Source organism: Salmo salar, chromosome ssa12 (genome assembly GCF_905237065.1).
Source record: "Salmo salar chromosome ssa12, Ssal_v3.1, whole genome shotgun sequence".
Classification (NCBI taxonomy): Eukaryota; Metazoa; Chordata; class Actinopteri; order Salmoniformes; family Salmonidae; genus Salmo; species Salmo salar.
The window spans coordinates 46,761,967-46,788,104 of record NC_059453.1 but is presented as its reverse complement, the minus strand read 5'-3'; the positions used below and the strand labels follow the sequence as shown (position 1 = coordinate 46,788,104).

Here is a 26,138-nt window from a genome sequence, read left to right as displayed (position 1 = left end):
AGATTTTTACCTTGTCAGCTCGGGGATTCGATCCAACAACCTTTCGGTTACTGGCCCCAACGCTCTAATCACTAGGCTACATGCCGCCCCAAATATAACTCACAGTTCCACCAAACATTTGTAATAAACTTTATTTTTATTTATCGTACATAGCGTACAAGACTTTCTAAACAATTGTGGTTCAATGGGAACTGAAGCAGGTTCCATAAGCAGACTCTCATCACAACTATAGCTTACAGAAGGTTTTGGTCTCAGAATGAAATTAAATACTTATGATACATTTTCATCAATATCACAATGGCAGTGTTAATCTATAAACCATCATGCTCCGATCAAGTGCATCAACATTTTTCAATTTCTTTGTATTTGCGGTCATAACTGAGCTTGAGGATATCATTCTAATTATAATGTCATATTTACTAAATATCCGGTAACATTTTGTGGTATGTGAATATGACATAATGTATGTCCATTTGGAACTGAACCTTAGGCCTAAATGCAAAGCATAAATTGCAAAAACATACCTAGATGGCTTGTAGAGGCCTATATTTAAAAACAAATTACGATGGGTTTTTGTTGTACATGCATTTCGAAATATGCTTAAGTTCCTTCAGTAAGCATTATTGATTCAGTCAATTACATTCATACATTCAATCTCCAAATCACAAACATTATAAAGATAACACAAATATTTGGCAGAAGCATAAATCATTTAAGTAGATTGTGGATCGCTTTCCAAAAAAACATATTTTTCAAAACACTGATTGCTACGCTCCTCTTATGTTGTGATGATTTCAATTCAAAAGACACAAACATTTACAGATATGTAAGGCATTGGAAGGCATAGCAGCTTACTACAATATCAAATAATGTAAGGCTAAACCTATGCAAATTCAATTACTACTGAACAGTGTTGGCTACGATTAAATAAGCATCGGTAAGACTGAAAACTTTGAGGGTATAAGTGCAAACAAAACAGTTACCGAAAATCATGTCACCAAATGTCATACTAACAAGCTTCTTCAAACACAAAGATAAATATAACAGTAAAGGGAAATCAATGCTTCTGAAAATAAAAATACAACTCAGATATCAAGCAATAATTGTGACGTAGTCAATAGATGTGATTATAAGTGCTAAATATTTGTGGGCCAAATATAGCATTGGTTGAAAAATATTTTTTCATTCTTCTTACACCACTTATGGTCCTTGGAGAGGGTCAGGACTGGTCAGATTCGTAGTTTGAGTCTACTGTTAACCCAACATTTCCCATAATGCAGGAATATAACATCCATAGACATACAGTGGCAAGAAAAAGTATGTGAACCCTTTGGAAATACCTGGATTTCTGCATACATTGGTCTTAAAATTTGATCTGATCTTCATCCAGGTCACAACAGACAAACACAGTCTGCTTAAACTAATAACACACAAACAATTATACATTATCATGTCTTTATTGAACACACTGTATAAACATTCACAGTGCAGGATGGAAAAAGTATGTGAACCCTTGGATTTAATAACTGGTTGACCCTCCTGTGGCAGCAATAACCTCAACCAAATGTTTTCTGTAGTTGCGGATCAGACCTGCACAAAGGTCAGGAAGAATTTTGGACCACCTCTTTACAAAACTGTTTCAGTTCAGCAATATTCTTGGGATGTCTGGTGTGAATTGCTTTCTTGAGGTCATGCCACAGCATCTCAATCGGGTTGAGGTCAGGACTCTGACTGGGCCACTCCAGAAGGCATATTTTCTTCTGTTGAAGCCATTCTGTTGTTGATTTACTTCTGTGTTTTGAGTCATTGTCTTGTTGAGCTTCAATTGGAGGACAGATAGCCTAACATTCTCCTGCAAAATGTCTTGATAAACTTGGGAATTCATTTTTCCGTTGATGATAGCAAGTTATCCAGGCCCAAACAACTCAACTGTAGTTTCATCTGTCCACAGAATATTTTGCCAATAGCGCTGTGGAACATCCAGGTGCACTTTTGCAAACTTCAGATGTGCAGCAATGCTTTTTTTGGAGAGCAGTGGCTTCTTCCGTGGTGTCCTCCCATGAACACCATTCTTGTTTAGTGTTTTACATATCGTAGACTCATCAAGAGATGTTAGCATGTTCCAGAGATTTCTGTAAGTCTTTAGCTGACACTCTAGGATTCTTCTTAACCTCATTGAGCATTCTGCACTGTGCTCTTGCAGTCATCTTTGTAGGACGGCTACTCCAAAGGAGAGTAGCAATAGTGCTGAACTTTCTCCATTTATAGACAATTTGTCTTACCGTGGAGTGATGAACATCAAGGCTTTTAGAGATACTTTTGTAACCCTTTCCAGATTTATGCAAGTCAACAAGTCTTCTGAGATCTTTTTTGTTCGAGGAATGGTTCACATCAGGCAATGCTTCTTGTGAATAGCAAACTAAAATTTTGTGAGTGTTTTTTATAGGGCAAGGCAGCTCTAACCAACATCTCCAATCTCGTCTCATTGATTGGACTCCAGGTTAGCTGAATCCTGACTCCAATTAGCTTTTGGAGAAGTCATTAGCCTAGGTGTTCACATACTTTTTCCAACCTACACTGTGAATATTTAAATGATATATTCAATATAGACAAAAAAATACAATAATTTGTGTGTTATTAGTTTAAGCACACAATGTTTGTCTATTGTTGTGACTTAGATGAAGATCAGATCAAATTTGATGACCAATTTATGCAGAAATCCAGGTAATTCCAAAGGGTTAACATACTTTTCTTGCCATGAGATAAAGGACATTTTTTAAAATGAAAGATGTTCCTTTGACATGAAGGTCAACTATCCCTGCGTTTGGTCCCAAACTGCACAAAATGTAAAATGTACCAATACAAGGTTGGAGATTTAACACCAGGTTCATGTGTGAATCTATCTATTGTAATAGATCTAAAACGCTAACCACAGAGATATTTTTATATAAAACCATCAACATCTAATTCACAAAACAACACAGTCCATTTTGACAGAAAATCACGTGAAATATACAGTAGGCAATAAGGTCAATGTTTATGTAAAATGTAAAAAACGAAGCAAAATCAGGAATCAAGATAAGGAAAGTGAAAGAAGAATACTGCGTTAGCGGAAACCTTTTCAGCTAAAGTCCCGGTTGATGAGTATCATGGGGGCGACCAGGGTCCAGACATAGAGGGTGAGACACACCCAACTGGAGCTGATCTTCACCCAAACTGCCGGCCACTTGCTGGTCATGGCATTGTATTCTGCATCAGGACTGTATAGGAAAAAAGTAAGATTTCTATATTAATATCTGAACAAATGTAATGGTGTGAATCTTTAACAGAAATATCTATGGTTGAAGTATTGCGTTGCAGCATTGCTGTGTTGCTTTGCGGTCACTTTCATGTTAGAGAGCTAGAGATGCCTTGTGTTGCGTGAGAGAGTTTAAATATAAATGTTGAACTATAAAATATGTGAAGAGGCGACTCCGGGATGCTGGCCTTCTAGGCAGAGTTTATTTTGCCCATCTTAATCTTTTCTTTTTATTGGCCAGTCTGAGATATGGCTTTTTCTTTGCAACTCTGCCTAGAAGGCTAGCATCCCGGAGTCGCCTCTACACTTTTGACGTTGAGACGGGTGTTTTGCGGGTACTATTTAATGAAGCTGCCAGTTGAGGACTTGTGAGGCGTCTGTTTCTCAAACTAGACACTCTAATGTACTTGTCCTCTTGCTCAGATGTTCACCGGGGCCTCCCACCCCTCTTTCTATTGTGGTTAGAGCCAGTTTGCTCTGTTCTGTGAAGGGAGTAGTACACAGTGTTGTACGAGATCTTCAGTTTCTTGGCAATTTCTCGCATGGAATAGCCTTCATTTCTCAGAACAAGAATAGACTGACGAGTTTCAGAAGAAAGGTCTTTGTTTCTTGCCATTTTGAGCCTGTAATCGAACCCACAAATGCTGATGCTCCAGATCCTCAACTAGTCTAAAGAAGGCCAGTTTTATTGCTTCTTTAAGCAGGACAACAGTTTTCAGCTGTGCTAACATAATTGCAAAAGGGTTTTCTAATGATCAATTAGCCTTTTAAAATTATAAACTTGGATTAGCTAACACAACGTGCCATTGGAACACAGGAGTGATGGTTGCTGATAATGGGCCTCTGAATGCCAATGCAGATATTCCATAAGAAATCAACCATTTCCAGCTACAATAGTCATTTACAACATTAACAATGTCTACACTGTATTTCTGATCAATTTGATGTTTTTTTATTGGACAGAAAATGTGTTTTTCTTTCAAAAACAAGGAAATTTGTAAGTGACCCCAAACTTTTGAACGGTAGTGTATATTTTGTATTCTATACTATTCTACTGTATCTTAGTCTATGCCGCTCTGACATTGCTCGTCCATATATTTATATATTCTTAATTCCATTCCATTACTTAGATTTGTGTGTATTGGGTATATGTTGTGAAATTGTTAGATATTGCTTGTTAGATATTGCTGCACTTTCGGAACTAGAAGCACAAGCATTTCGCTACACCCGCAATAACATCTGCTAAACATGTGTATGTGACCAATAACATTTTATTTAATTTTATTTGGAAGTCAACTTCACTTCAATCCAAATCTGCATAACCAAACTTGACACCATGGCTGTGTCTGAAAATGTTACTAGCTGTCAAATCCTTGCTGCCTCCGTCCTTATTTCCTCAATTACTTTTAAAGCTCATTGGAGAAGGATGTGTGAGGGAGGGACCTTGGATCCTCTCCAAGGTCTGTCAAGAACAAATCCTCAAGGGGGAATTAAGGAAACAAGGACGAAGGAAACAAGGATGAAGGAAGCAAGGACTTGACAGCTAGTAATGTTTTCAGACGTAGCACTTCACGACGTTGGTAATCTGTTTAGCTTGGCCTTACTGACCTATACCAGTTGGTGAGAGTCATCATGATGTAGAGCGAAGCCAGGAAGAGCATGAAGTGGAAGAAGGAATAGCTGTACTGGACCATGTCCCTCTCGTTGTCCTCCACACGCCTGGGTCCCGTCCTCCCCGTACCCGTCCCTCCCACCTCCTCGTCCGGTGTGCCCACGTTACTCTCCTCCAGGGTCACCGTGTCGTTGGAGGCCATGGTCAACTTGTTCACCTGGCTGGTGTTGGACGAGCGGATGCTACAAGGACGTGAGCATTTATAATCATTATAAGAATTACAATTCATGAGAAATTCTAACATTTATAATAACTTCGAAAGCATATATAAGCATTTGTAAATATTTATAAGCATGTATAATTATTCAATAAAGTTATAATGAAGTATAACCAAAGGTATTAGATTAAAAAGTCACAATCATGGATTGGATTGATAAAGCACTTTTCAGAATGCTCAAAGTGCAAACTGATATTCTAAATCCATGAACAGAGGGGGGGTCAACAGTCACCAAATCCACTGATACTGTGTAGCAACAACAAATTTACATTGCTTCTATTTCCCAAACCACTATGCGCTATAGCTGTGCCAAGGTCTGCCTTGCTGACCAATCATACCTGGAGTAGAGGATGCATAGGATGAAGATGGCCAATCCCACAATGCTCTGGGCGTCCCACCACTGCAGATAGGGAGAGGACAGGATGGGTTCCTCGGTGCCGATGATCACCACGGCCGTCTGGTTCTCAATCTCCAGAGGGGCCAGCGTGGGCACCAGTGTCTGCTGGAAGATGCTCAGCAGGCTGGGGTTGCATGTCCGGTCTGAGGGGAATTTAAAAATATATATAGATATTTTTTTCTTATTATTTCTTTCGTTTATATTTTAATATTAATAATTACTTTTTTAAGAGGGGGTGGTGACTTTTGAGTTTAACTCGAGCTGAACAAATACATTTGCAATTAGCGTGGAGAATGGCGATGTGTTTGCAATTCATGGGCAAATGTTTCAAAGGATGTCAGTCTGACTGAGAAGCTATTTGATTGTTCCCAATAATTATGAATATGATTGCATTTAAACGGTTAGATATATGAACAATGAACTGTTAATTTATTTGGTATGAATGAATAATGAACATAGATGAACAAGTCAGGGAGGCAGTGCTGTTAGGGCAGCAGCTTGTATAACAGTGGCTCTGACCAGGCTCGTTGGTCATGGCAGACCAGGTCAGATACATGGTGTACATGGTCATGATGGAGGACTGGAGTAGACCAGATCGGGGCTGGGATTCCTAAAAAAACAAACAAAGTAACTGTGATTTACAAAGGGATACCAAACATAATGAAAATGCTGTCTCACTAGGCCTCAGTGGGGGTTTCTCCACGTAGCAAAGGGAGGATGGACCTCCGTTTTAAAACAACAATAAAAACATATTTAAACATCCTCCTTGTAATAAATATAAAAAAAAATACTTTTCATCTCTTAACTGCCACAAGTTTTTAAATCATCAGCCGCTACTGGCAGACGTGTGTTATAATTAGGGCCTGGATTTGTTCTTGACCACATGACATTTTAGGATGTACTTTAAGCTGTACTAGGCCCACTGTGACATTCACAGCCATTTTGTATCATTTAAATTAGGCTGTGGCTGTGCCTTGCATCACAAAGTTGGTCACAACTCAGAATCAACTGAATGTGAGTTGAAACTTAGTTTAGGTACGTCTCTCCACTAGATGTGCACTGGCTCTTGCAAATGGGTGGCAGGTAACATAGTGGTTCGAGCATTGGGCCAGTAACCTAAAAGGTTGCTAGTTCAATTCCCTAAGCTGACAAGGTGAAAAATCTGTTGATGTACCCTTGAGTAAGGCACTTAAGCCTAATTGCTCCAGGGTTGCCGTTGATAATAGGGAGAGTTGAGATATCCAATTCACACGTGTATTAATACACCCTGGTACATGTGTGAAATTTGACAAATATAAGCACCCACCAAATCAGTGAGCATTCTTTGTGTCAATTGTGTGCCCTTTGTTTGTCAATGTTTATCAATTCCCCGTTAAATGTATACTCAGTATTTACTGTTAATCCCCGCATTTCCCCAGTAATCTAGAATGTTTGGTTATGGTGACTTCTGCTAATTCATTGAATATAATATTATTCATTTACCATTCTCATTCTCGTAGTGGACACGTTGTTTGGAGCGCTCAATAACTGCGCAACACTTTTGATGGAGAAGCTTAGGTTTATTTAATTCTATTTACCAGTTTTCTGTCAATTTCTTAACTATCTTTGTTTGGAACACGTCTGGTTTCTCTGTTTTGTATAATCTTGTGTGAGCGCATGCGCTTAAGCGCGCATAGATGTACCTGGCTTGCGTGCCAGGATAGGTGTGGCTTATGGTATTTACAGTGCTTTTACAAAGTATTCATGCCCCTTGACTTCTTCCACATTTTGTTGTGTTCCAGACTGAATTCTAAATGGACTACATTTATTATTTTTCACACCCATCTACACACAATATCCCATAATGACAAAGTGAAAACATGTTTTTAGAATTTTTTGGCAAATTTATTGAAATAGAAATACAGTATTAACAGCCCTGAGTCAATACATGTTAGAATCACCATTGGGAGCGATTCCAGCTTTGACTCTTTTTGGGTAAGTCTCTAAGAGCTATGCACACCCGGACTGTACAATATTTGCCCATTATTCTTTACAAAATTTTTCAAACTCTGTCAAATTGGTTGTTGATCATTGCTAGGCAACCATTTTCAAGTCTTGCCATAGATTTTCAAACAGATTTAAGTCAAAACTGTAACTTGGTCACTCAGGAACATTCATTGTCTTCTTGGTAAGCAACTCCTGTGTATATTTGGCCTCGTGTTTTAGGTTATTTTACTGCAGAAAGGTGAATTCTTTGTGGAATTGTGGAAAGCCGACTGAACCAGCTTTTCCTCTAGAATTTTGCCTGTGCTTAACTCCACTACGTTTCTTTTTTATCCTGAAAAATTCCCCAGTCCTTAACGATTGCAAGCATACCCATAACATGATGCAGCCACCACTATGCTTGAAAATATAGAGAGCGGCACTCAACAATGTGTTGTATTGTATTTGTCTCTGGTTTACTGACCCCTGCCTTGACCTGTCTATTGCCTGCCCCTGTTGGAATATTAAACTATTGTTTATTCAACGTGGTCTGCATCTGGGTCTTACCTTCATACCTGATAGTACGAACTGGCCATGACTGACCCAGCACACCCGGACCAGCTGCGCAACGCCATCTCCTCCCAAAGAGCCTCCATTGGTAGGTACGAGGTATTGCTTGGTGGGCTGATGGAGAGGGTCCAAACGTTGGCTGAGCGCCATGCCCAGGCGTTGGACATGCTGTTGGAGCAATTCCGCGGGTCGTCTGGGGGGCAGCCTGCCACAGTGGTAACCCCACCGCCTCTCAGCAACTTGGCGGTTAGCAGCGCCGCCCCACCGGCCACTCCACCTTCCCGGGAGCCCCAATTACCACCTCCAGAACACTTTAATGGAGAGCTGAGCACTTGTCGGGCATTTCTAGCTCAGTGTGCCCTCATTTTCGAGATTCAGCCCTCCTCCTTCCCCTCGGATCACTCCAAAATAGCCTACCTCATAACGCTGTTGTCTGGAAGGGCTCTCAACTGGGCTACCGCCATATGGGAACAGCAGCCGGCCATATGCTCGAGCCTGGAGGGGTTCGTGGAAGAGGTGAGGAAGGTCGTTGCGATGCCCCGTTCTTCGGGAAAGAAGCTGCCCAGAAGCTAATCCAACTCTAGCAGGACGCCCGCACTGTGGCCGACTATGCGGTGAATTTCCGTACGTTGGCAGCGGAGAGTGCGTGGAACCTGGAAGCATTGTTCGACATGTTCCTCCACGGCATCTTGGTGGAGGTTAAGGACGAGCTTGTGGCTCGGGAGTTACCCACAGATTTTGACTCCCTCATCGCTTTGACCATCCGCATTGATGGGCGATTGCGGGAACGACGGATGAGGAGGAAATCCGATTTCACTCGCACGTCCAGGGATTCCACCTCACCTCTGAGTTATCCCGGAAGTCCCCAACGGTCCCGTGACCGAGAGCACCCAAAATTTCCTGACCTACCTCGAGAGTCACCGAGGAGGGCTGCGGCACTGTTTCCCGAGCCCATGCAACTAGACAGGGCTGAGCTGTCATCAGCGGAACGGCAACACCGGATCAGCACAAGGAGCTGTCTGTATTACGGGACTTTTGGTCATTTTGTGTCTTCGTGCCAGGTAAAAGACCAGGCTCACCGGTAGGAGCGAGTACTCTGGTGGGCCATGTGGGGAACTTTTCTGCTTCCCTTACTCGTACCCCTTTTCATGTCATTCTGCTGTGGGGAAACCAGTCCAAATCTCTCCGGATCCTCATTGACTCCGGGGTCGATGAGAACTTTTTGGACGCCACTCTGGCTTCCGAGCTGAACATCCCCACTCAGCCCCTCTCCATTCTCGTGGATGTTAGAGCGTTGGACGGGCGCTCTATAGGTCGGGTCACACATAACACCACTCCCATCAACCTACGTGTGTCAGGGAATCACAGTGAGAGCATTCAGTTCCTGCTCATCAAGTCCCCCCAAATCCGCACGGTTTTGGGATTCTACTGGCTACAGCGACACAACCCACTCAACTGGTCTATGGGTGACATCATGGGCTGGAGTCCGTTCTGCCACACCCCGTAAACACGGGCACCCTCATAGATATCATCCTGACCAACCTGCCCTCTAAATACACCTCGGCTGTCTTCAACCAGGATCTCAGCGATCACTGCCTCATTGCCTGCGTCCGTAATCGGTCAAATGACCACCCCTCATCACTGTCAAACGCTTCCTAAAACACTTCAGCGAGCAGGCCTTTCTAATCGACCTGGTCCGGGTATCCTGGAAGGATATTGACCTCATTCCGTCAGTAGAGGATGCCTGGTTATTCTTTAAAAGTGCTTTCCTCACCATCTTAAATAAACATGTCCCATTCAAAAAATGTAGAACCAGGAACAGATATAGCCCTTGGTTCACTCCAGACCTGACTGCCCTTGACCAGCACAAAAACATCCTGTGGTCTACTGCATTAGCATCAAATAGCCCCCCCGATATGCAACTTTTCAGGGAAGTTAGGAACCAATATACACAGGCAGTTAGGAAAGCAAAGGCTAGCTTTTTCAAACAGAAATTTGTATCCTGTAGCACAAACTCCAAAAAGTTCTGGGACATTGTAAAGTCCATTGAGAATAATAGCCCCTCCTCCCAGCTGCCCACTGCACTGAGGCTAGGAAACACTGTCACCACCGATAAATCCAAGATAATTGAGAATTTCAATAAGCATTTTTCTACGGCTGGCCATGCTTTCCACCTGGCTACCCCTACCCTGGTCAACAGCCCTGCACCCCCCACAGCAACTTGCCCAAGCCTCCCCCATTTCTCCTTCACTCAAATCCAGATAGCTGATGTTCTGAAAGAGTTGCAAAATCTGGACCCCTAAAAATCAGCCAGGCTAGACAATCTGGACCCTCTCTTTCTAAAATTATCTGCCGCAATTGTTGCAACCCCTATTACTAGCCTGTTCAACCTCTCTTTTGTATCATCTGAGATCCCCAAAGACTGGAAAGCTGCCGCGGTCATCCCCTCTTCAAAGGGGGAGACACTCTAGACCCAAACTGTTACAGACCTATATCTATCTTCAAAAGCCAAGTGAACAAACAGATCACCGACCATTTCGAATCCCACCGTACCTTCTCTGCTATGCAATCTGGTTTCCGAGCTGGTCATGGGTGCACCTCAGCCACGCTCAAGGTCCTAAACGATATCATAACCGCCATCGATAAAAGACAATACTGTGCAGCCGTATTCATTGACCTGGCCAAGGCTTTCGACTCTGTCAATAACCACTTCTTATCGTCAGACTCAACAGCCTTGGTTTCTCAAATGACTGCCTCTCCTGGTTCACCAACGACTTCTCAGACAGAGTTCAGTGTGTCAAATCGGAGGGCCTGTTGTCCGGACCTCTGGCATTCTCTATGGGGGTGCCACAGGGTTCAATTCTTGGACTGACTCTTTTCTCTGTATACATCAATGATGTCGCTCTTGCTGCCGGTGATTCTCTGATCCACCTCTACGCAGACAACATCATTCTGTATACTTCTGGCCTTCTTTGGACACTGTGTTAACCTGTTATGGATAGGGGGCAGTATTTTCACGGCCGGATAAAAAACGTACCCGATTTAATCTGATTATTACTCCTGCCCAGAAACTAGAATATGCATATAATTATTAGCTTTGGATAGAAAACACTCAAAAGTTTCTAAAACTGTTTGAATGGTGTCTGTGAGTATAACAGAACTCATTTGGCAGGCCAAAACCTGAGAAGATTCTGTACAGGAAGTACCCTGTCTGACCATTTCTTGGCCTTCTTGAACATCTCTATCCAAAACAAGGGATCTCTGCTGTTACGTGACACTTCCTACGGCTCCCATAGGCTCTCAGAAGGCGGCAAAAAGCTGAATCGTGGCTTTGCAGGCCCTGGCTGAAAAACATTAGCGCGTTTGGATAGTGGTCGGTAAGAGTACTATGAGACTGAGGCGTGTGCACGAGTCGACTCCATGTTTTTATTCTTTCGTCTTTGAACGTAAACAACGACTCCCGGTCGGAATATTATCGCTTTTTTACGAGAAAAATAGCATAAAAATTGATTTTAAACAGCGGTTGACATGCTTCGAAGTACGGTAATGGAATATTTCGATTTTTTTTGTCACGAAACGCGTCGGGCGCGTAACCCTTCGTCACCCTTGGATAGTGTCTTGAACGCACGAACAAAACGACGCTATTTGGATATATCTATGGATTATTTTGAACCAAACCAACATTTGTTATTGAAGTAGAAGTCCTGGGAGTGCATTCTGACGCAGAACAGCAAAGGTAATAACATTTTTCTTATAGTAAATCTGACTTTGGTGAGGGCTAAACTTGGTGGGTGTCTAAATAGCTAGCCTGTGATGGCGTGCTATCTACTCAGAATATTGCAAAATGTGCTTTCACCGAAAAGCTATTTTAAAATCGGACATAGCGAGTGCATAAAGGAGTTCTGTATCTATAATTCTTAAAATAATTGTTATGTTTTTTTGTGAACGTTTATCGTGAGTAATTTAGTAAATTCACCGGAAGTGTTCGGTGGGAATGCTAGTTCTGAACGTCACATGCTAATGTAAAAAGCTGGTTTTTGATATAAATATGAACTTGATTGAGAAAAACATGCATGTATTGTTTAACATAATGTCCTAGGAGTGTCATCTGATGAAGATCATCAAAGGTTAGTGCTGCATTTAGCTGTGGTTTTGTTTTTTGTGACATTATATGCTAGCTTGAAAAATGGGTGTCTGATTATTTCTGGCTGGGTACTCTGCTGACATAATCTAATGTTTTGCTTTCGTTGTAAAGCCTTTTTGAAATCGGACAGTGTGGTTAGATAAAGGAGAGTCTTGTCTTTAAAATGGTGTAAAATAGTCATATGTTTGAAAAATTGAAGTTTTTGTATTTTTGAGGAATTTGTAATTCGCGCCACGCCTATCATTGGATATTGGAGCAGGTGTTCCGCTAGCGGAACGTCTAGATGTAAGAACCTCCAGACGAGCTTCAATGCCATACAACTCTCCTTCCGTGGCCTCTATCTGCTCTTAAATGCAAGTAAAACTAAATACATGCTCTTCAACCTATCGCTGCCCGCACCTGCCCGCCTGTCCAGCATCACTACTCTGGACGGTTCTGACTTAGAATATGTGGACAACTACAAATACCCAAATGTCTGGTTAGACTGTAAACTCTCCTTCCAGACTCACATTTAGCATCTCCAATCCAAAATTAAATCTAGAATCGGCTTCCTATTTCGCAAAACAAAGCATCCTTCACTCATGCTGCCAAACATAACCTCGTAAAACTGACTATCCTACCGATCTTTGACTTCGGCGATGTCATTTACAAAATAGCCTCCAACACTCTTCTCAGCAAATTGGATGCAGTCTATCACAGTGCCATCCGTTTTGTCACCAAAGCCCCATATACTACCCACCACTGCGACCTGTATGCTCTCATTGGCTGGCCCTCGCTTCATATTCGTCGCCAAACCCACAGGCTCCAGGTCATCTATAAGTCTTTGCTAGGTAAAGCCCCGCCTTATCTAAGCTCACTGGTCACCATAACAGCACCCACCCGTAGCACGCGCTCCAGCAGGTATATTTCACTGGTCACCCCCAAAGCCAATTCCTCCTTTGGGCGCCTTTCCTTCCAGCTCTATGCTGCCAATGACTGGAACGAATTGCAAAAATCACTGAAGCTGGAGACTCATATCGCCCTCACTAACTTTAAGCATCAGCTGTCAGAGCAGCTCACAGATATTGCACCTGTACATAGCCCATCTGTAAATAGCCCATCCAACTACCTCATCCCCATATTGTTATTTATTTGTTTTGCTCCTTTGCACCCCAGTATCTCTACTTGCACATTCATCTTCTGCACATCTATCACTCCAGTGTTTAATTGCTAAATTGTAATTACTTTGCCACAACGGCCTATTTATTTCCTTACCTCCCTAATCTTACCTCATTTGCACACACTGTATAAAGATGTTTCTATTGTGATATTGACTGTACGTTTGTTTATTCCATGTGTAACTCTGTGTTGTTGTTTGTCGCACTGCTTTTATTTATCTTGGCCAGATCGCAGTTGTAAATGAGAACTTGTTCTCAATTGGCCTACCTGGTTAAATAAAGGTGAAATATATATTTTTTTAAATTGTCGGAAGTCGGCGCAACCTGCCCCGGGACGTCTTCCTGGGCCCTCGGAGGTGGTTCCCGATCTCTCCGCCATTCCCGCGGAGTACCAGGATCTCCGGGAGGTGTTCAGCAAGTCCCGGGCCATTTCCCTTCCGCCGCACCGCCCCTATGACTGCGGGATTGACCTTCTCCATAGCACCACGCCGCCCCGGGGATATCTGTACTCGCTTTCGGGACCTGAAACCAAGGCTATGGAGGACTACATTGGGCACTCCCTAGCTACTGGATTTATCCGTCCCTCTTCCTCGCTGTCTTGTCCTTCATGTCCATGAAGAAGAACCCTGCGGCTGTGCATTGACTACTGGGGACTCAGTGACATCACTGTGTTATTTATTTGTAATAATGACAATTACAACAATACTGAATGAATACTTATTTTAACTTAATATAATACATCAATAAAATCTATTTAGCCTCAAATAAATAATGAAACATGTTCAATTTGGTTTAAATAATGCAAAAACAAAGTGTTGGAGAAGAAAGTAAAAGTGCAATATGTGCCATGTAAGAAAGCTAACGTTTAAGTGCCTTGCTCAGAACATGGGAACATATGAAAGCTGGTGGTTCTTTTTAACATAAGTCTTCAATATTCCCAGGTAAGAAGTTTTAGGTTGTAGTTATTATAGGAATTATAGGACTATTTCTCTCTATACGATTTGTATTTCATAAACCTTTGACTATTGGATGTTCTTATAGGCACTTTAGTATTGCCAGTGTAACAGTATAGCTTCCGTCCCTCTCCTCGCTCCTACTTGGGCTCAAACCAGGAACACATCGACAACAGCCACCCTCGAAGCAGCATTACCCATGTAGAGCAAGGGGAACAACTACTCCAAGTCTCAGAGCGAGTGACATTTGAAATGCTATTAGCGCGCACCCCGCTAACTAGCTAGCCATTTCACATCGGTTACACCAGCCTAATCTTGGGAGTTGATAGGCTTGAAGTCATAAACAGCGCAATACATTGCGAAGAGCTGCTGGCAAAACGCACGAAAGTGCTGTTTGAATGAATGCTTACGAGCCTGCTGGTGCCTACCACCGCTCAGTCAGACTGCTATATCAAATCATAGACTTAATTATAATATAATAAACACACAGAAATATGAGCCTTAGGTCATTAATATGGTAGAATCCGGAAACTACCATCTCGAAAACAAAACGTTTTTTTTTCTTTCAGTGAAATACGGAACCGGTCCGTATTTTATCTAATGGGTGGCATCCCTAAGTCTAAATATTCCTGTTACATTGCACAACCTTCAATGTTATGTCATAATTAATTAAAATTCAGGCAAATTAGTTCGCAACGAGCCAGGATGCCCAAACTGTTGCATATACCCTGACTCTGCGTGCAATGAAACGCAAGAGAAGTGACACAATTTCATGTTAGCAGGCAATATTAACTAAATATGCAGGTTTAAAAATATAAACTTGTGTATTGATTTTAAAGAAAGGCATTGATGTTTATGGTTAGGTACATTGGTGCAACGACAGTGCTTTTTTCGCAAATGCGTTGTTATATCATCACCCGTTTGTCAAAGTAGGCTGTGATTTGATGAGAAATTAACAGGTACCGCATCGATTATATGCAACGCAGGACACGTTAGATAAACTAGTAATATCATCAACCATGTGTAGTTAACTAGTGATTATGTTAAGATTGATAGTTTTTAATAAGATAAGTTTAATGCTAGCTAGCAGCTTACCTTGGCTTCTTGCTGCCCTCGCGTAACAGGTAGTCAGCCTGCCATGCAGGCTCCTCGTGGAGTGCAATGTAAGGTAGGTGGTTAGAGCGTTGGACTAGTAACCGGAAGGTTGCAAAAACGAATCCCCGAATCCCCCCTGAACAAGGCAGTTAACCCCCGTTCCTAGGCCATCATTGAAAGTAAGAATGAGTTCTTAATCTGACTTGCCTAGTTAAATAAAGGTGTAAAACAAAAAAAAACAAAAAACGGCAAATCGGTGGACAAAAATACCGATTACCGATTGTTATGAAAACTTGAAATCGGCCCTAATTAATCGGCCATTCCGATTAATCGGTCGACCTCTACCAAGGACTCCGTTCACGTGGTTCATGGCCGCGGACCGGGAGTTTCCCGGGATCTTAAACACTGCTTCACCATGGCTCCGATCCTGGTTCGACCCTTCCCGTCAGTTCATGGTGGAGGACGATGCTTCAGATGTCGGAGTGGGGGCTGTTCTGTCCCAGCGTTCTGCCCTGGACCTTAAGCTGCATCCCTGCTCCTTCTTCTCCCACTGCCTCACCGCCACGGAGATGTGGGGAACCGGGAGCTTCTCGCAGTGAAGATGGAGGCACTGGCTCGATGGGGCGGAACATCCGTTCATTGTGTGGACCGACCACAAAAACCTGGAGTATCTCCGCACCACCAAGTGCCTCAACTCCAGGCAGGCGAGATGGGCCCTGCTGTTTACCCGGTTCAACTTTTTCCTCTCCTACCGGCCGGGGTCCAAGAACATCAAGCCGGATGCCCTGTCTCGCTGCTATAACCCCACGGCTACCACCCCGGAGCCCGAGACCATCCTACCCACGTCGTGCCTGGTAACGGCACTCAGCTGGGGTATCGGGAAACAGGTCCAGGAGGCGCAACGGTCCCAGCCGAACCCTGGGGGGGGGGGCCCAGATAACCGGATGTTCGTGCATGACGCTGTCCACTCCGCGGTCCTGGATTGGGCCCATTCCTCCAGGTTTGCCTGCCACCCGGGCTCCCGGCGGACCCTGGCCTTCGTACGACAACGCTTTTGGTGGCCTACCATGGTTCCGGACATCACCGCTTTTGTTGCTGCCTGCACAGTCTGTGCACGGAACAAGACCCCTCGACAAGCTCCAGCTGGCCTCCTCCAACCTCTGCCCGTCCCTCATCTTCCCTGGTCTCACATCTACCTGGACTTTGTCACGGGTCTCCCCCCGGCATGGGTGGAACTCCAGCTTGTCCTCCGGGTTCCACCCCTAGTCTAACGGCCAGACACAGCAAGCCAACCAGGACTGCGAGACCACCCTGCGCTGCCTGGTCTCTGCAAACCCCACCACCTGGAGTCTGCAGCTGGTATGGGTGGAATACGCCCGCAACACACTTCCCTGCTCTGCTACGGGCCTATCACTGTTTGAGTGTTCCCTGCATCAGCCCCCGTTCTTCCCTGAGCAGGAAGAGGAGGTTGGCATACCTTCTGCCCAGATGTTTGTCCGCCACTGTTGTCGTACCTGGAGGAGAGCCCGGTCAGCCCTCCTCAAGACCACCTCCAGGTATCGACGACAAGCGGATCGCCATCGGACCCCGGCTCCCCGGTATCGTCTCGGGCAGAAGGTATGGCTATCGACCTGGGATCTGCCCCTCCGGGTGGAATCCCGCAAACTCTTCCACCGGTTTATCGGCTCGTTCCCCATCTCCAAGCTCATTAGACCCTCTGCTGTTCGTCTTCTGTTGCCCCGTACCCTTTGTATACATCCCACCTTTCATGTGTCCAGAGTCAAACCCATGTCTCACAGCCCTTTGTCTCCCGTTCTCTGTTTGTCTGTTGCCAGCTCGTCTTGTTTGTTCAAGTCAACCAGTGTTTTGTGTCTCAGCTCCTGCTTTTTACAGTCTCTTTTCTTGCCCTGCTGATTTTTGACCCTTGCATGTCCTGACTCCGAGCACGCCTGCCTGACCACTCTGCTTGCCCCTGACCCTGACTGCCGACCTGTACCTTTGCCCCCCTCTCGATTACCGACCTCTGCCTTACCCTGAGCCTGCCTGCCGTCCGGTACCGTTGCCTCACCTCTGGTTTACTGATCCCTGCCTGCCTTGACCTGTCTATTGCCTGCCCCTGTTGGAATATTAAACTATTGTTTATTCGAAGTGGTCTGCATCTGGGTCTTACCTTCATGCCTGATATGTGCCTTTGTAGTGACTGGGTGTATTGATGCACCATCCAAAGTGTAATTAATATCTTCCCCATGCTCAAAGGGATATCCCACTCAATGTTTGCTTTTTTTCTTCCAATAGGTACCCTTCTTTGCGAGGCATTGGAAAACCTCCCTGGTCTTTGTGGTTGAATCTGTATTTGAAATTCACTGCTCGACTGAGGGACCTTACATATAATAATTTCTGTGGGTTACAGGGATGAGGTAGTCAATCAAAAATCATGGTAAACATTATTATTGAAAAATTAAAGGAAAGCCGCACACTCTAGGAGCTCAGATGCAATAATTGAATAACCAATGTTTCGACAGACAAGCTGTCTTCATCAGGGTATATAACGCTATTATTGCACAAAGAGTGAGTCCATGCAACTTATTATGTGACTTGTTAAGCACATTTTTACTCTTGAACTTATTTAGGCTTTCCATAACAAAGGGTTGAATACTTATTGACTCAAGTCATTTCAGCTTTTCATTTTGGTACAAATGACATTTTGATGTATTGTGTGTAGGCCAGTGACAAAATAATCTACATTTTATACATTTTAAATTCAGGCTGTAACAAAACAAAATGTGGAAAAAGTCAAGGGATGTGAATACTTTCTGAAGGCACTGTAAGTGCCCGCTTGGGTATGTTCTGGTCAGTTCTGTTTGACGATTCGTTTGGGGAGGATGCAACTGAGTGTAGTAGACCCCACCTGTTTCTTTATGCTTAGGACAGGTTATGTCTGATAGGAGGCTTTTTTCTTTTTGAATACTGACATTTTGAAGTCAGATATTTGTAAATATATCAACCTGTGAATTGATCACCGTCATCACCAGCGCTGTCTAAATAAATACAACACTAATTTCCACCTCTACCTCCCTGCCTCCTGCTAATTTTTTGTCCTTGCGACTGCTACAACGTCCCTATTTTACACTCTAATAGTCCTATCTGTTCTATACAGTACCTTTGGAGCAATTTCATAAAATGAAATGATGAATATTGAACGTTGAACATTGAATGAGCGTTGAACGAGGGCTCACCTGTACTCTGGGCATGACAGACACAACAGAGGCTACGGCACAGAGGAGCAAGTTGAAGCTGATGAAGAACTTGTTGAGTAGACAGCCCTCTGACCGAGTGTAGAACATGTACATCAGGATGATGACGATAAAGGCCATGACGTAGTTCAGTCCAGTTACAGCGAGCAAGGCTAGAGACGAGAGGATAGACCGAATCAGATTCAAGTTGCATTGTTATTATAAAGCAGAACAGATTCTGTCTAAGAGCATTATACAGCACTATTGACACCTGCACTTACTGTATGTTACCGTTACCATTTATTTAGCTGGTATTTACTTAATACAGTAATTACTCTTTTGGATTCATTCAAATAATTACTGTTATGTGCTATTTGGTACCAGGTAGTTACCAATTGTGTTGAATTGATATCACTTACTTAAAAAAACAACAACTGGTGAATACTTGCTAAAACATCACATTAAACCTCACATCAGCATTCCTAATCACCAAAACATAAATAATTTGGCTAATCATAATGACTGTTTGAGTGTGTGTGTTTATGTTCTTTTCATCCCCTCTTTCATTTTATTGATTTACTGTTTACTAAGTGTGTTGCGATCGTAAGTGGATTTTAAAGTGGATTTGATTTGCCAGGAAGACTCACCTGCGTACCAGCCCCTGGAGTTCCCTCTCTCCATGTTGTCCACCCAGGATTCATTCCAGGAGTGGGCAAAGTCCACCAGCAGAACCAGCTGGATCAGGATGAAGCAGAAAGCCCCACAGGTACCCACCACAAACCACGCTACACACACACACACACACACACACACACACACACACACACACACACACACACACACACACACACACACACACACACACACACGCACACACACACACACACACACACACACACAGAGAGAGAGAGAGATAGAGACCATCATCATATGACACTTTTTCTTTTTTGATAAAACATTTTTTACCACCTTTTTCTCCCCAATTTCGTGATCTCCAATTGCAATCCAAATACGATCTTGTCTCATTGCTGCAACTCCCCAACAGGCTCGGGAGAGGCTAAGGTCGAGTCATGCGTCCTCCAAAACATGACCCACCAAACCACGCTCCTTAACACCCTCCTACTTAACCCGGAATCCAACCGCACCAATGTTTCGGAGGTAACACAGCTCAACTGATGACCGTGGTCAGCCTGCAGGCGCCCGGCCCGCCAGAAGGAGTCGCTAGAGCGCAATGTGCCAAGTAAAGCCCCCACGGCCAAACCCTCCCCTAACCCGGACGACGCTGGGCTAATTGTTCGCCGCCCTATGGGACTCCCGGTCACGGCCGGTTGTGACACAGCCTGGGAAAGAACCCGGGTCTGTAGTGATGCCAATCGGGATGCCCTCATCTTTATATTACACTTATCAACAAGCAGTTCCTAAAAATATTACTATTACTTATTACATGATTATCATTGTGAATATCAATAATTAATAGTGTTAATATTACACTACATTTTAATATCAAAGACTACCGTAATTTCCGGACTATTAAGCGCACCTGAATATAAGCCGCACCCACTGAATTAAAAAATATATATTATTTTGAACATAAATAAGTCGCACATGTCTATAAGCCGCAGGTGCCTACCGGTACATTGAAACAAATTAACTTTACACAGGCTTTAGCGAAACACGGCTTGTAACAAAAATAAATAGGCTTTAACGAAACACGGCTTGTAACAAAAAAAATAAAATTAGCAGTAAGCTTTAGTTGTCTTTTTGCACTGAGTCAATTCCTCACGCTGCTGTTTCCAACGTCTTATCATCGACTCATTAAGACCAAGCTCCCGTGCAGCAGCTCTATTTCCTTTTCCAACAGCCAGATCAATCGCCTTCAACTTGAAAGCTGCATCATATGCATTTCTCCGTGTCTTTGCCATGATGAGGGTGACAAAATGACTACCGTAATCAAAATGATGGTAAGTTTGAGGGCGCTCGATTTAATCTAAACAGTAAACAAAAAAGTTGTTTGACCTTAACCCGTTCGGCAATTTCATTGGTCTAATGAAAGCTTCATGCCGCCAAAAAACTAAGCACGTCACAGAATGTGTTTTTTTGGAGAAAAAAAATTGAAAGCGGGAAAAATCCATATATTAGCCGTGTCATTGTTTAAGCCGCGAGGTTCAAAGCCTGGGAAAAAAGTTGCGGCTTGTAGTCCGGAATTTACGGTAATAGTATATCACTCGTATATGCTGATTGTGCATGGTATGCATGGTCAAAGGCTGCATTGATAAATCATAATAATATACAAATATCAACTATCACATCCTAAACTATGACTGAAAGGATTTCAATTGTGTCAATCTTACCGCGAGTAAAAGGCCCTTCAGGAATGTAAAAGGCACCGACTGTCACGGCAACCATGGCAGCCACCTTAAAGAACCAAAACCTGGGGGGGGGAGAGTGAGGTAATTTATCAGCTAGTAAATATACGTGAATAGGCTTATGATGTCTTGCTGTTCCGGAAAACTCTAGTTCAGTTATTCTCCTCGGGTTCCTTGGCACGGTGGCCAGAAGAACGTTAGCTCAGACGTTCTGAACATGAGCATCTCACGCGACAAGAAGTTGCCCCCATCCCTCCTGCTAGTTTGGCAAACTTGCACATACTTTATTGTCTGTAAATGCTGGGAAATTCTGTAAATTAAGAGGACAATGTATTTTGAAAGATGAGATCTTGAGGATTATAATAAATACCGCTTTGATGTCATACAAGCAAGCCAAACAGCCGTGAGTCCAAATGTGTATTTTATAACTTAGCTACTCATATTGGCAATAGACCAGGCTTTCAAATGACGCCCATCTGAACCAGATTGCGATTTACAATAGACCGTTTTTTTGGATTGTGTAAACAACATCAGTAATTGTGTGAGAGCGGGGATGCAGGGTTGTGTTACAAACAAAACAACCTCTAGTGTGCTTGCTCTGGTTCCTCAACGGCAGGAGTAGGAGAGCAAAACAACAAAAAAAACATAAAGTTGAAGATTCTTCTTTGAGTCATAGAAATGTATTGAAATTACTTAGGACCTGTGCACACTTTGGAGAGGTGTGTGTGTGTGTGTGGCCATTTGGAGACTCCAGTTAGTCCTCTCACTCTAACCCTTGTAATGTTTATTGTCTTATGTTGCACCTACCACACATTTTCCAGGAATATTCCATAACATGTTACTGAATGTATACAGAGTATTTTCACATTTGAAATGTGGTGAAAAGTACAGTAAATGTGAAATGAACATAAAATCAACAGTGTAATGTTTGGATTCAGTCTTGTGTCAGGTGAACTGTTGTGTCCTCACCTTTGGTCTAATAATTTTACCATAATCTCAAACTGTTTCCTTTCCACTGCTACCATGGTTATGCATAGGCTTTCCATATTTCTTCTGTAAGAAACATTTCAATTCAGCCCTATCCATAAAGACCAATTCCCACAAGTGTAAAAGGTTAATAATAAAGGGTATCCAACGAAATACTGACTTTAAAGTCAAAGTTGGCATTTAAGTTTTATTACATGTAGTAATAAGTAGCACGTAGGCCCTTTTTCTTTTTTGAGGGGTGCATTGCATTATGGGGTGGTTACCCGTTGTGGATGGCGGAGCGCGGGTCTCGACTGTTCTTCACGTTGATCATGATCAGAGCGAACGCCAGGAAACACATGCTCATTCCGAAGCACACCCGGTACACGGCTTTATAGCCCACTAAGATCGTACAGTTGATGTTTCCATTGATGCCTGCTCCGTCTTCACAGAACCCAGGAATCTACAGGCACAGACGGACATAGGCACAAACCAATCAGGTAAATCTTAACTACTGTCAATTTCCATAGTCTGGCTGTGCGATTCTGCATTCAATAACATAACATTTCTGCTTTGGTACTGTAAATCAACAACAAGTTGGCTACTATCAGTATTGTACCACAAAAGTTTCACAATTTATAAGTAACCAACCATAGTCATTCAACATTCCCATTTGGAATGAATATATGTCAATGTTTAAATTTAGACAGAGTTGCAATGTTAATACAACCTTAACATACAGTAAGGTTGCATTGGAAGTTGCAACTCTGTGTGTAGGCCCCCACCGTTTTAAGTACATGTGACTTGACTCTTTCCACCAATAGCCTCCCCATGTATTCAAGCATTATTAAAGTAAATAATGATCATTCACCATATACACAAACATCTACTATGACACAACATGATTCATCGTCTCCATAACACCTCCACACACACACACACACACACACACACACACACACACACACACACACACACACACACACACACACACACACACACACACACACACACACACACACACACACACACACTTCCTGTCTCACTCAGGAAGTGTGTGTGTGAATGTAATTGATCGGGCCTGTCTCCTACCTTTTTTAGCTGCTCGTCCACTCCTGGTGACAGCATGATGCAGGCTATAATGGTCCCTAGCAACAGGATGAAGGCGTAGATGACTCGCGTTACCGTTGAGTTCTTGCTCTGGGGACAACATCTGCACAACAAGCATGTCGCACTGCTACACAGACACGGCACCTAGAGGGAAAGAGAGGAGGGAAAACCATTGTCAAACGTTCCTGTGAGGTTATAGATACAGGGGAAAATCATTGCCAAACGTTCCCCTAACATTGTAGGTCAGCTAGGGACAAGCCAGAGTCAGTGCAGACACTCAAGTGGACTGATTAACCTTCGTCTTGGCACTTTGAAGCACTACATACTGCAGCAATGTGGTAGTTGGCCTGAACCTAATCCAAACGCAATAAAAACAAGTCAACAACTTGTCTTTTTGACTGTGGGGGTAAAATCAAGTGTACTTAGGAGAAGTTGAGATATTGCTGTTACGTACTTATTCAACCAAGACAGAGAAACAACAAACACGTCTAATCCACCACAACAGTGATACAACAGTGTTACAGTAACCAGTAGCCGGTCCCGTGTGGCTCAGTTGGTAGAGCATGGTGGTTGCAACGCGAGGGTTGTGGGTTCGATTCCCACGGGGGACCAGTATGGAGACAAAATGTATGAAATGTATGCGTTCACTACTGTAAGTCGCTCTGGATAAGAGCGTCTGCTAAATGACTCAAATTGAAAATTACAAAGGCATGAAGCCATTGTACCTTTAAGACACCTGACTCTGTGGAGCCCTTGGTAGCCTACTAGCTTGTAAACAACGTAATACCCCAGACAGACAAGGTCAGCTTAGCCATGGGTAGCCAGAATATGGGCAAGCCGGCAAGACAAATCTTTTACACATGACCGATGAGGCCATCCTGTGGTTAACATAAACTTGGCCTGCTTTAGCTGGGTCAATGTGGAGAAGAACCAGGAATCACAAGTTGACTGTCTAATAGCTAGACAGTTACAATGGAGATCGGAAGACATTGGATTAGGCTTGTTGTTCTATGCGTTTGTCTCAATCCCAATACTACCCCCCCCCCCTAGCAAATCCTAAATTCATATGTCTAGCGGTATGTACTAGAGTAGCTACTGAACGTCCTGGCCTACTAATGTTTTTGAAACTATTCATGGCAACGTTGTGTATTTGGTTGCTTGGCCTACACTTATTAGTTGGGCCTGAGACAAAGTACGACTGTATAACTTATCTCTGAGCTGCGCCCAATGCACGACAAATGCCCCTTTGTCCTCTTGTTGTTACATTATGACATATTTTGCTCTAGTCTCTAGTCTAGGCTATAATATGACAATAACACGACAATAACACATCTCTCTGGCATGAGATGACCAGAGATACATGTATTACATGTAGACTATTATATGTATGGTATTACATGTAGACTATTATATGTATGGTATTACATGTAGACTATTATATGTATGGTATTACATGTAGACTATTATATGTACGTTATTACATGTAGACTATTATATGTACATTATTACATGTAGACTATTATATGTATGGTATTACATGTAGACTATTATATGTATGGTATTACATGTAGACTATTATATGTATGGTATTACATGTAGACTATTATATGTACGTTATGACATGTAGACTATTATATGTACGTTATGACATGTAGGTTATATTGCTCCACATACATATTATGGCAACAGTTTAAGCATGCCATGGTCTTTGTTTTTGGACTAGGACAAGGCAGCAAGCACTGTTAATCCAATTAATCATGAGTAGAGCAGATGACTACTGGAAGCATGATTAACCCTTTAGGACTTACAGTAGCCCCATACTATGTGTGTATTGTGGGCTACTTGAGGGAGGCAAATAGTTTATGTTTCCCTTTTCCCTATGAAAATGTATATTCTGGTCTATAACGTGAACACATATTGATACCCTGACATTTGTGGAGACCAGAGCAAGCCAGAGCAAAAGCAGAGGCAAATCAAAACCTTGTTTTTCACACAAGCAGATACATAACCAAGTCCTAGTCAATCACATAGGCTACCACCATTGGAGTCCGTTAGTTCATGTAATTCGTTTCAAGATGAGTGACAGGCGCTTGCGCCTTCTCATGATTCTGACCTGTTGCTTACGTCGCATCATCCTGACAACCTTGTATGAGCTCAGTCGAAGATTGAGATACTAAGCCATTCTTTATGTTTGTCACATATGTCAACCTGGTTCTTGTGCAAAAATATGTTCGTGATATCATATGAGAAGAAACGTACCCAGCTTGCGACAGAATAGGCCGCCAAAACAGCTCCCATAATATTCCAGTTTCGGCACAGGAGTGCGCACAATCTATAGCGTTTTTCTTCCAGTAACGGCACCCGTTACTTTTCTGTCCCTCCAGGTTGAATTGTCAATGTAGATACAATTAGAGTACCAACTTTTGAAAATTGTAAATATTTTAATTAAACGATTTTGTTGTAGTGTCGTACAAGCGAGCCCTACTTCTTCAACTCGCGCAATCTTCTATGCTTTCTTGGTTAGTGGTTAGCGCAATCCGGGATACTTGGGACGTCCACACCCTAAACACTAACCTTAACCATTATCCTAACCCTAACCATAACCCTAACCTAAACCTTAACCTTTACTTTAACCGTTGTAGATGTCAACTTCAATGGGGTGACGTCAGAGTATGGACCTCCAAAGGATCCCACATAGCAAGTGGCGTGCTTTCTTTGCAGTGAATTATTTTTTACTATGCGTAACACAGGATGATGTCATTACGTTAATATCAGTACAGTCGATGCAACGTCGATGCTGCTGTGGCGGTGAATTCGAACGTCATTTTACTTTAGAGGGAACCTTGTTGCAATCGCAATCATCCCGTAATGCTGTCTGTCATTGGTGTAAAATCAAACGTTTGAATTCCAACCGCAACATACAGTTTAAGGTACAGTTGACATTTTATTTAGTAACCTACACAAACACAAATCTGTCATTAATAAAATGTAAATATGA

The 26,138-nt window shown here is 42.9% G+C and overlaps 1 protein-coding gene across 1 annotated transcript; it reads right to left on the bottom strand.

The window, feature by feature from the left end:
* Window positions 1-115: 115 nt before the first annotated feature.
* On the bottom strand, window positions 116-25,762 carry LOC106565266 (serine incorporator 1). The gene is made up of 10 exons (XM_014132180.2): window positions 25,400-25,762; window positions 23,123-23,284; window positions 22,315-22,493; window positions 21,050-21,129; window positions 19,346-19,483; window positions 18,702-18,871; window positions 6,104-6,194; window positions 5,526-5,727; window positions 4,907-5,152; window positions 116-3,260 (listed from the first exon to the last, which is right to left on the bottom strand). Exons 1-10 carry the CDS (start codon window positions 25,436-25,438, stop codon window positions 3,122-3,124), a joined length of 1,446 nt encoding a protein of 481 aa, XP_013987655.1. The 5' UTR covers window positions 25,439-25,762; the 3' UTR covers window positions 116-3,121.
* Between the last annotated feature and the right edge of the window lie 376 nt (window positions 25,763-26,138).

Bases quoted from the DNA above. Each gene is read 5' to 3' on its own strand.
- LOC106565266 (XM_014132180.2), bottom strand. From the start codon at position 25,438: ATGGGAGCTGTTTTGGCGGCCTATTCTGTCGCAAGCTGG. The intron at 23,285-25,399 runs GTACGTTTCTTC...CTTTCCCTCTAG, and splicing joins CCTATTCTGTCGCAAGCTGG to GTGCCGTGTCTGTGTAGCAG. The intron at 21,130-22,314 runs GTAACCACCCCA...TCCCCCCCCCAG, and splicing joins CGCTCCGCCATCCACAACGG to GTTTTGGTTCTTTAAGGTGG.